The sequence below is a fragment of the Balaenoptera physalus genome (genome assembly GCF_965194825.1).
Source record: "Balaenoptera physalus genome assembly, chromosome: 18".
Classification (NCBI taxonomy): domain Eukaryota; kingdom Metazoa; phylum Chordata; class Mammalia; order Artiodactyla; family Balaenopteridae; genus Balaenoptera; species Balaenoptera physalus.
The window spans coordinates 63,473,851-63,486,140 of NC_138899.1; the positions used below are offsets into that span (position 1 = coordinate 63,473,851).

Here is a 12,290-nt window from a genome sequence, read left to right on the forward strand (position 1 = left end):
AGAGCAGGAAATCTATAACTTTTTCATTAAATACATAGCTTATTTCTATAGTGGAGTCATGTTAGAAAGAATAGATGAAGTTGAAAAAGAAGAGACAAGAAATGAGATGAAATTAAGTGTGGAAAGATACAGGAGAAACTAAGAGAAATATGAAAATACAAATGGAAAGACAAAAAGAGGTACCCAAATACCTCCCTCTCTCCCCAAAAAATAGATAGTAATAGAATAATGAGAAAAGAAAAGATACATAAACTTTCCATTTTGTGACCTTAATAGAGCTTTTAAGAGTTATGTTTTTTTGTAAAATACAAGCAGAAATAGGGATACTTGATGTTTCACTTTAAAGGTTGATTAAAATTCAGATAAAGTTCGGCCACACTACAGTTTCTGCAGTAGAAATCTCTTCTATCCTAAGTCTTTTATCCTATCTTATTTTCTTAATGTTTTTGAAAATGTTGACACCTAATTTTTTGACTCAATCTTGAAATCTTAATATGTTTTCAGATTTAAGGGCTATATATATATCTAGTCAATAAAGATACTATTTAGATTTTACAGTGAGTGATTTTTAACTTGGTAATCTTGTTAAGTTTGTAATTTTTTCATGTAGATCATACGTCTGTGACCCAGAATGCACAGGAAAACAAATCAAGTTCATTGCCCTCTACATCACATGAAGACTCCTTTCCAGAAGACTATACCTCTCTGTATGTATATAAGTTAAATTTATTTATGTCATTAATGCTTTTGCTCCCAAAAAGGGATTTACTGTTGCTAATCATTTGATGTAAGAGTAGATAAAATATATAAAAAAGGATGCTTTCCCATCAAAAGTTTTAAAAGTTGTGTATTTTATGTACATCAGACTCGTCAAGAGCTGGGAAATCAGTTGTCATTCTGTGAAGCCATGTTCTGCCTTGTAGTTCAAGGTGTCTAATGACAAAACAGTTCTCAAGCCAAATACAAAAGAGAAGCGCCTATAGTGACTGATAGAAGCAGTCACTATCATCAGTTTACCCCTACCCAGAGACTGGCAGAAAGATGCAGACAATACCAGATAACCCTGCTTTACCTACATATCCTTTGTTTACTTACAGCATTTTTGTGTTTTTGCAGGGTCAGTAACTAGGTCTAAAGCACTGTGCATAGGATTGGTTTTCTTTATTTTTGTTTTTGTTTTTTTCCAGTAAAGTATCTTCATACATGTAAGAAAGTTGATCTTCCTCCCCACAAAATTGGATTGAAATTAGGTTACTTAACTCCTGAGATTTGTAGTAGGTTGGTTTTCTTTCATTTGTTTTATGAAATGAAGCACAGATTAAAAAAAGAATCATTTCTTTTTTTTTTTAATTAATTTTTAGGAAAAGAATCACTTCTGAGGTTCATATCAGTATTTCATTTCCATGTTTTTCTGCTTTTCTAACTTTTCTTTACAAATATAAAAAGATTTTTCCTTTGTTAATTGCCTGATAACTTGAGCCTTACACCTCTTGATTTTTATTAGTCACCAGAAGAGTACTTGTAAGCCAGCCTAGCTAACTTTCTTGAAACCCTAAATTCCAAATTACAGATTTTACCAGCATGTTTACTCTTACATTTTAGTCGTAAGTAGTTCTAATTGTCTGTTGTTCCAGTAATGACTAACTTAGAGTTGTACTTATTTAAGTGTCACATAAGGAAATTACATAAAAATACATTGTAAACTGTAAATTACTGTACAAATTTTAGTTTTTATTTAAGAACTAATGATAGCTTATATACAGTTTTCTCTCTTGCATATACCCTAAGTTAATCCCTTCATATTCAGAGAAGAACTCTTTGAATCTTCAAATTAGTATTTCATATTCCCCTTCCCCAAAAATAGGGGAAATCAAATGATGAAATTTGTAGAAAAGAATGCCACAGAACCCAGTTTGGAACATAATTTAGTTGGTTAAGTCAAGCTGAAAAGGGAAATGAAACATTCAGTTTACTGGTTGTACAACACTGTAGCTATATAAATCACTTGAGAGTAAATTAGCCTATATCAAAACAAAGAACAAAGCTGTGAGAGCCTAAGAGAATTTATTCCAGTGAGTACTGAATGAAACCAAACAAAAGGATCTATATCTTAGGTAGACAACTAAATAGTACTGCTCATAGTTCAGAATACATTATAATGAAAAAGTGGTAGAAAGGAACTTGGCACTTAATAATAGGGGAAAAGCAATTCCAGGCACAGGCTTTAAAAAACAAGGAAATATTGGATACCTAAATAAATAAATAAAAAAAAACAGAAACATATTATAGTAGACTAGGCTAAAGAAGATAGAAGTTAAATGGAAGAACAAAACAAAAAGAACATTATAGAATATATTTCTTACTATGGGATATACCCCCAGCATGTTTCAAAAATACTAAAATAGACTGAAGTTATTTAAGGGGAAACATAACCTTACCTCATTTTTTTCTGCTTTTCTCCCCCCTCTTTTTTAATGTATTAGGTGCTACTGCATTGTAGTCCATGGGTAGTGATGGATTTGCATTGATCTTTTAGCTGCATTCTCATCCAATATTTTTTGCTATCTTTTCGAGAAATTTTAAAGATTGAAAACATAAAAAGGGATATGGCAGAAATCCATATTCACATCATCCAGAATTAACAGCTATTAACCTTTCATTGTATTTGCTTCCAGTCTCTTTTTTAAAAAGAAAACAAAACACTATAATCTCTTTGAGCCATACCTAACTTCTCACCATGACAAAGTTCCGTTGCCCTCTCTGCTTCTCTAGGAGCAGTCACTATCATCAGTTATTTTTCTAGTTCATTTTTTAATATTTATATAGCCATAAATAATATATAGTGCTATTACTTGTAGTTTTTAAATTTTACATAAATATTCATATATGTACCTTCTTACTTGTTTTACTCAGCATTAGTTTTTTGAAAGTTTTTTTTTTTTTATTTAATTTATTTATTTTAATTTTTAAGGCTGTGTTGGGTCTTCATTGCTGCGGGCAGGCTTTCTCTAGTTGTGGCGCGAGCGGGGTTATTCTTTGTTGCGGTGCGTGGGCTTCTGATTGCAGTGGCTTCTCTTGTTGCAGAGCACAGGCTCTAGGTGCGCAGGCTTCAGTAGTTGCAGCACATGGGCTCAGTAGTTGTGACTCGCAGGCTCTAGAGCACAGGCTCAGTAGTTGTGGCGCACGGGCTCAGTTGCTCCACGGCATGTGGGATCTTCCCAGGCCAGGGCTCGAACCTGTGTCCCCTGTACTGGCAGGCTGATTCCTAACCACTGTGCCACCAGGGAAGTCCCTACTCAGCATTAGTTTTGAGATCTAATCGTGTTGCTTCCGTTATAGATCTATTTCATCTCCTTGTTTGGATTTCCATCATGTGAGAATACATTTTATTAATTCCATTCCTTAAGGATGGATAATTAGATTGTTCCAAATATTTACTATTATAAATAGTAGTGCAGTGATCAGTTTTATCCCAGCCTTTCTTTTAAGAAAGTATTCATTGTGAAAGTCAATTAAGGAAATTAAAGGTATAGTCTGGAATCTTTAAGATTACCCCAAATGGGGACTTCCCTGGTGGCGCAGTGGTTAGGAATCCGCCTGCCAATGCAGGGTACCCTGGTTCGAGCCCTGGTCCGGGAAGTTCCCACATGCCGCGGAACAACTAAGCCCGTGAATCACAGCTACTGAGCCTGAGAAGTCCGCGCACCGCAACGAAGAGTAGCCCCCGCTCGCTGTGGCGAGAGAAAGCCCGCGCAGCAACGAAGACCCAATGCAGCCATAAATAAATAAATAAATAAATTTATTTTTTTTAAAAAAAGAAAGATTACCCAAAATGTAGAAGAAAAGGGCAAATGAATGAGAAAAAGAAGAGAATGATGAATAATGTTCTCAAGAAAGAAGCTATTAATAGAAAACCAACAATTTTAGTGAACACTGTAAAATATTTTCAGGATCATCCATATGTTATAATGTTCTTTACAAAATGTTAAGAATTTCAAGCTAAGGTGACAGAGTTAGGACCAATGTGCTACTTCTCACAACTGCAGTGCAGGAAATCACAATGTCTAAACTAGGATTCAGAATTGTTCCAGCAACTAGAAAATGAAAATACATATATTTTCCGTTAAACAATTTGGTACTTAAATAAATATGAAATGTAGATGTTTTCAGTATATTAAAAAATAATGTAAACTTGCCCGACAGAATCATTGCTTTCGGAAAAATCTGCCCTATTTTTTCTGAACTAGAACAAACAAATGAACAAAAACACAAGAAGCTGGAATAAGTGAAGCAGAAGCAATAGTCAAAGAAGGTAACTTTCTGAGTATAAGAAAATATCAAGTCTGGAGGCAAAAGGTTTTACCAAGTACCACAGAAATGTAAATTACTAATAGATAAGTATTGATTTTTTTAAAGTTTTAATATCAGTCTTAAAGTATAAATATCTTACAAGTATCAAAACAAACAAACAAAAAAAGCCAACAAAACAGCAAAAATCAGGCTAGCACCTTTGCAAAAACTCAGAAAACATCTATATACATAACCTTCTGGAAAACTTTCTCAAAAATCCTCTTGCTGACCAAAAGAGGAGTTAGAATGTATAAGACATGTATTTAAGAAATGGCAGTGGCATGGAAACCATCTAAATATAGAGTTAACTATAATAAAGATGAGTCCTTAAACTAGAGACAATGGAGGCCCTGCATGGTATGCAAAGTTTTATGTTTATAGTGTATTTCTAGAGAGAGTTCATAGCTTTCATCGGATTGTCAAAGGGTTTATGGCCCTAAAAAGTTTAAAATATCATTATTGTGGATATGGAGCTTCTAAATAAAATTTTAGCAATTCTAATCCAAAGAAATATTAAAAGAATGAGATGACTTAGAATTTATACTAGTCAAGCAAGAATGATTTAGTATTAGGAAATAGATTATTTTACAGAAGTAAACCACAGGAAAAAAAGCTTATCTTAAGATAGGATGCCAAAAGACTTTTAAAAGTAATATGAACCATTAGAAATAGAAGAACTCTTTTTTTTTTTAATTTTTGAATTTTATTTATTTTTTTATACAGCAGGTTCTTATTAGTTATCTGTTTTATACATATTAGTGTACATATGTCAATCCCAATCTCCCAGTTCATCCCACCCCCACCCCTCCAATTTCCCCCCTTGGTGTCCATACGTTTGTTCGCTACATCTGTGTGTTTATTTCTGCCCTGCAAACCGGTTCATCTGTACCATTTTAAAGAATTCTTCCTTAATGTAGGAGAGAATATGTTTCTTAAACCAGCATCCACGTCCTATATACTGATGAAACTTAGAGACATTTCCTTTAAATAAAGATTAAGACAGAAGTGCCTGCTATCATAATTGTTACTCAGTATTTTTATGGAAATTCTAGCCAGTATAATAGAATATAAAAAAATATGATTATTGAAATGTACAAAGTAAAATTATTTGTAGATAGTCTTATCCTTCTAGAAAATCTAAGATGCAAGTGTAAAATTATTAAGGTAAAATGAGGGTTTAGTGACATAGTCACATAAAATAAAACTGTGAGACTCTATACCTTTAGAAAATATGAAATTAAGTCCCCATTCACAACACCAGAAAGTAAAATAAATGAGACTAATTACAAGAAGTATATACCTGAGGAAAATTAATACTAAAGATTTTAATGAATGGATAAACTTATTACCATGTGCCTGGATGGGAAAACTGCATATTATAAAAATGGTAATTCTTCCCAAATTAATTTATAGATTTAATTTCATATGAAATCCAAGCACCTGGATTTTTTTAACTTGGCAAGCCATTATAAATTTAATCTCAAAAGATAAAAAAATCAGAAAACACCTAGAACATGTTTAAAAGACAAAATAGTGAGGAAGGACTTGCCCTGAGAAATATCAAAATGTTCCATCATAGTATGGAAAACAATGTTATATTGGTATAAGAATTAACAGTTCCATCAAAAGGCAGAATAAGTCTAGAAAATAAGAGGACATTTTTATGTATTTCTAAGAACTTGAGATATGATTAAGTTAGTAAGTCAAAAGTCAGAAGGTGAAAGAAGGAGGTATTCAGTAAAAGACTCTGGAACAATTGGATATCATTTGGAGAATTTAAGTTAGATCTTCATGTTACATCAAAATAAATTCCAGATGAAACTGGACTCCCAAACCATAGAAAAATTAATTATAAAATTAGAATCCTAAAAAAACAGAAAAATGATAAATATTAGATATCTTTCTATAACATGTATCATGGCATTATTCATAATATTGTTTATACTTTATTATGAATACTTAGTTCACTGCCTAAAATGTAAGCTCCTTGAGATCACAGAGCTCTCATCTTTTTTTCCGTAGCACCTGGCGCATAGCAGGCACTCAAGAAATCGTTGATGGAAGAATGAATGAATGAATGAATGAACGAATGAATGAACAAGCCCCCAGTAGGAAAATGGACAAAGCATATGAATAGACAGTTAACCAAAAGGAAAAAAAAAAATCAATAAACATGAAATTATGTTCAAACTCCTTATTATTTAGAGAAAAAAATTAAGGAGGTAGTAAAATATTTTTCACCTATCCAATAGATGAAAAATTTTAAAATAATATTCAGGTAGATGAGCATTCATCCATGCTATGAGAGTATAAATTGGTCCAGCCTTTTTGGAAAGCAGTTTGGCATTTTATATTGATTAAAATATGTGTACCTCCTAGTACCATGATTGTAGTCTCTAAATGCCATTTCTCATTAAATGGACCCATAGTCCCTTAGAGAAATGGCTGATTCCAGACCTGAGATATCTTGTGACAGAAAGCAAAAAAGCTATCAAAAAAAAAAAAAAAAACCGTATGCTAACACATATATATGGAATTAAAAAAAAAAAAGGTTCTGAAGAACCTAGGGGCAGGACAGGAATAAAGACGCAGACATAGAGAATGGACCTGAAGACAGGGGGAGGGAGAAGGGTAAGCTGGGACGAAGTGAGAGAGTAGCATTGACATATATACATTACCAAATGTAAAATGGATGGCTAGTGGGAAGCAGCTGCATAGCACAGGGAGATCAGCTTGGTGCTTTGTGACCACCTAGAGGGGTAGGATAGGGAGGGTGGGAGGGAGACGCAAGAGGGAGGGGATATGGGGATATATGTATATGTATAGCTGATTCACTTTGTTATACAGCAGAAACTAACACACCATTGTAAAGCAAAAAAAAAAAAATCTGTCACTTTGGTAGTTGCTAGTATACAACGCATCATTCTGAATACTAGTAATTAAAGAAAAAGAATCAAGCATTTATCTGCCTGCTTATACTTACTGTATTTCAGGATAACCCAAGAATTGATGAGTAAAATTTCTTCTTTATGAAAGCACTCTAGCCGGAAAATGCAGTAGGAATGATAGAATTAGAAGATTGTTATTTTTACAACTACTACCCCCATCCCACCCCGCCCCAAAGAAACAGTGGCCTTAGCCCAGCGGTCTCAAATGAATTGTGGTCAGAACAGGTGTTTTGTTTTAAACTTCTAACTTACTGAGTGATGCTCTTGTAAAATGCAGTAAAATGTTGCAGCAATGTTAAATTGCTGTAAAAGTTTCTAAACTTTTGCACTTTCAATTTTTGTACTTACCATGAATTGTTAAGAAACCACGGGGAACTGGCACCACCACACCTTAACGTAGCACTGGTCTAGACAACGATCATGAGTGAATGCCAAAACTGTTAAGTGAAAGTGAGGAGCTTTAAAATGGATGGAAACACCCAAACCCACTTATAAATCTAAGCATCACTAAACGTGAACAATCAGACATTGTTTGTCTCCTTATGTGATGCAATAGGAAATTCATAGCACCACGTATGAATTATCTCCCCCGACCCCCCACCAAAATTGAACCTGAATCAAATCAGGCTTCTAGAACTGACTACTGCTTTGCCAGGAAAGGAAGGGGGTGAGTTAAATGACAACACCACAAGGAAGGCATCAGCCAAATTCCAGAATGTGGGAACTACTGTAGGACAAGTGACACAATTTATTTAACTTTAACCAATAAATGTCATTAATGAAGAGGGAGGGAGCACTACATAAGGTTAGAGACATAAAAGACACCTGAATCAAATACAGAGTGTAGGGGTTGTTTGATTCTGATTCAGACAGATTTTAAGACAATCAGGGAAATGTGAAGATGGGCCATTGAGATTATATAGTTTTAAAAAGACTTATTTGTTGGAAATACGTACTAAATTATTTTAGATAAGTGTTTGCTTTAAAATACTCCAGTGTTTGAGGGTGGGGCAAGAGGGGTGGAGAATAGATTAAATAAAATAGGCAAAATATTGATAATTATTAAAACCTGGTAATAAGTGTCAAACATAAAGCCAGACATTAGCTGTAGAGGTGAAAACAGATTTTATTCACTAACTACTGACAGTAGGAATAAGAGCTGAGCTCCATCATGATTTGTGCTGAGGTGACTGGTGTTTTAAAGGGCAATGGGGGAGTAAGGAAGGGAGTACAGGCTAGGGCTCAAGTGAAAACTTACTAAAGGTTAATCAGTGTGAATGCCCATGAGGCCAGCTGTGTGTGCTGGCTGGCAGTCATCAAGATAGGATTCTGTCCTCCCACAGAGACTGGAGGACAGAGACCCTGTCCTTCCTTATGATTACCTTTCAAAAGAATGGCTTTCAGGTTTTTGAGAAAAATATTCTTGAGTTGTAGAAGGTACATATACATCTCAGAGAGACCCAGGAAAGATTCATAATTTTAAGACCTTCTTAGTAAATGTTCTAAAAAAGGTCAGGGGCTTGTCTTTAGGTGTTGGCTAGAAGAAACAGCCTTGAGCTTTCTCAGGGAGGCATTTTGTTGAGAGGCTGGGGTTATCCTAGAGACATGCATGTCCTTATGCTGCTAGAAGCCTTGCTAGAGTTTGGTTATCACTCAGTGCAGAGGGTTGGACAGAGTCATTATGTGCTGGGGGTTCTGGAGTTCTCACAAGTACATGAGGGTCCAGTATATCAGTCTTTATGAGAAAAGAATACTCTTAAGTGTATGTTTGAAAGTTTTGTAATAAGAAGTTATTCTTAGTGTATATTCCCCTTGACCAAGTAATTCCTCTTAAAGGAATGTATCTTAAGGTAGTAATCAGAAATTTGGTCAAGGGCTTATGTATGAGGATGTTCATCAAAGTAGTAACACAGAGAAAAATTGGAAACAAATATTTCCAACATTAAAAGATTTATAAATTATAGGACATCCTTTCACCTACTAGATTATCAGAAATCCAGAAGCATCAAGAGCCTCTGTGAAAGCGGGCGCTCTCATAAATTGCTGGAGAGGCTGACCCCATGGAGAGCAATTAGGCAATCTTAACAAAATTACTAATCCATTTACCCTGTGACCTAGCATTCCGGTTTCCGGGATATCTTCACATGTATGAAATTATTATATGTGAGGTTTTTCATTACATCATGATTTGTAATAGCAAAAGATTGAAAACAGTAGAAGACTAGTTATATAAATTGTGGAATTTATGTAGAGGATTACTATACAGCTGAAAAAAGGATGAGGCACCTCATATCTGTGCATTCAGTATGGTACCAACTAGCTACATGTGGTTATTTAAATTTGAACTAATTAAAATGAAACTTAAAATTCAGTTCTTTGGTCGCAGTAGCCACATTTAAAGGTATTCAGTAGCCACATGTGGCCAGTGGCTACGTCATTGGACAGCACAGATATAGAACATTTTCATCAATGCAGAAAGTTCTGTTGGACAGTGCTGCTTTATATAGTGAGTATAAAAAATTTTCTAAAATACCTATATTACTTTTATAATAAATAACAGATACCTAGAGATAGATTGAAAATATTATGTAACACAAAACAGTTTTGTGTGTGTGTGTGTGAAAGTTTAAAACCTGAGTTTGGAACACATGGTATCTTCACAGATTTTTTTTCTTAAAGTCAATAACCTCTCCATTTTCTCCTGTAGTTTACCATTTTCAGATGTGTATGAGACCAGGTGGGTTACATATTATGGGGAACGTTCACTTGGTACAGTTGTTGAAGGCAAAAAGAAAAAAACAGCATAAAGGATTCTTAATGAATTAATTATTTTTCTACCTAGCCTTTACTGTTTTTTGCTTGAACCAAGCTTGTCTGAAGACATAACCTTCCTCAGGTCTTTATTGAACTCATGTCCTAGATGAAGTCTAAATTTGCTAGGTGCTATTGGTGTAGATGTAGCAAAAAGTTACCACTGTAATCACAGCTTTCTGGAATACTCTGAAATTAGACTGATATAATAAGAAAGATACTTGCTTTGTCTGGGTCCCCAGCACACATCTTCTAAAACCTTTGAAATCTCCTGAGTAGTAGGAGTGTCTTTGGCGTGCAAATGAGATGACTTGGTGAGGCGCTCCTAGTTAACTTCAGGATGGAGGTTGGACGCCAGAAAGACAACCTTGGTTAGAAGCCTAAAACTTTCAGCCCTAACTCCCAACCTCCAGGGAGGGGAGAAGGGCTGCAGGTGGAGATAATTACCAGTGGCCAATGATTTAATCATTCATGCTTAAGCAGTTAAACCTCCATAAAAAACTTTAAACAGCAGGGCTCCTGGAGCTTCCTGGTTGGTGGACAGTTTGAGGTGCTGGAAGGGTGGTGCATTTGGAGAGGGCATGGAAACTCCATGCCCCTTCTTACCTACCTTGCCCCATGCATCTCTTCCATTTGGCTGTTCCTGAGTGTATCTTTTATTATAAACTGGTAATAGTAATTAAAGTGCTTTCCTGAGTTCTGAGTCTTTCCAGCACATTATCAGAGAGAAAGGGGTTGTCAAGAGTGTGGGTGACCTGGAAACTGCATTTGGCATCTGGCATGGGGGCGGTCTTATGGGACTGAGCCCTTTAACTTGTGGAACCTGTTGCTGACTCCAGGTCGATAGTGTCAGAATTGAACTGAATTATTGGACACCCAGTTGAAGAAGTGGTGCTGGAAAAAACACCACATATTTGATGTCCAGAAGAAAAAAACCCCTTCAGGTATAACTTTATGTGGCTGCAGAACATAGTAAGATGTTGATTTCAGAGTCTGGCTTATTTTAGTGTTGTCTAAGAAGAAGCTAATAGGAGTTAAATACCACCTTAGTGTGCAGTGTTTTTTTTAAAAAATGGGGATTATGCTATACATTTGAGATACTAATAAATAATTAATTTTAAACAGATCTACAGAAAATAAGGCAATTCCCCCTCTGGAAAATAAAGTTGCAGACTTTAGAGAAAAAGAATCATCTTCAAATTTATCTTACCAAAAGCATGACTGCTCTGGTGCCTGTCTGATGAAAATGCCACTTACCTTCAAGGGAGAAAACCCTCTGCAGCTACCAATCAAATGCCACTTCCAAAGACGACATGCGAAGACAAACTCTCATTCTTCAGCACTCCACGTGAGTTATAAAACCCCTTGTGGAAGGAGTCTACGAAACGTGGAGGAAGTTTTTCGTTACCTGCTTGAGACAGAGTGTAACTTTCTATTTACAGATAACTTTTCTTTCAATACCTATGTTCAGTTGACTCGGAATTACCCAAAGCAAGAAGAAATTGTTTCTGATACGGATATTAGCAATGGAGTGGAATCGGTGCCCATTTCTTTCTGTAATGAAATTGACAATAGAAAGCTTCCACATTTTAAGTACAGAAAGACTATGTGTCCACGAGCATATTATTTAAACAGCTTTTCCAACATGTTTACTGATTCATGTGACTGTTCTGAGGGCTGCATAGACATGTGAGTAGAAAAACATGGCATTTCAAAAAAATCTTCTGAATGTAGGGGTACTTATCAAGAAGTCCTGCTGTGTATCAGTTTGTCTGTCTGAAACCAGTTCATCGAGAATCTAAAATAGAAAGATGCATCTCATTAGCAATAGGAAAGAAAACTCTTTGCCAGTTATTTTAGTAATTTGGGAATTATTTCTTCCAAGGATAAGTATTCCCTTTAATCTAGTACCATACTCTTAATAGCAGCAATTACAGCTAATGCCTTGGAACTGTGCCAAACACTGTGACAAGTGCTTTACATATATTTGCTTGTTTAGTTCTCACAAAACCCCATGGGGTAGGTAACATTATTTCCATGTTACAAATGAGGAAGTTGAGAAGCCAAGTGTAAGGTCAACAAATTTAAGAACCAGGATTTGAACCCGTGCTCTTAACCATTATGTTATATGTTGTATTTTACTTTTACAAATCATTTCCTTGCTACTTTTTTTAGAAAGTT

At 35.2% G+C, this 12,290-nt stretch overlaps 1 protein-coding gene across 9 annotated transcripts in view; it reads left to right on the top strand.

Moving 5' to 3' along the window:
- LOC309647262 (histone-lysine N-methyltransferase SETDB2-like) overlaps positions 1 to 12,290 on the top strand; it is an 82,836-nt gene that overhangs the window by 16,204 nt on the left and 54,342 nt on the right. For all 9 annotated transcript variants that reach the window (XM_082434412.1, XM_082434414.1, XM_082434419.1 and 6 more), the window contains 2 exons: positions 611 to 707; positions 11,235 to 11,798. In XM_082434412.1, the coding sequence (XP_082290538.1) occupies positions 611 to 707; positions 11,235 to 11,798 (661 nt within the window). The remainder of the gene's footprint in view (positions 1 to 610; positions 708 to 11,234; positions 11,799 to 12,290) is intronic.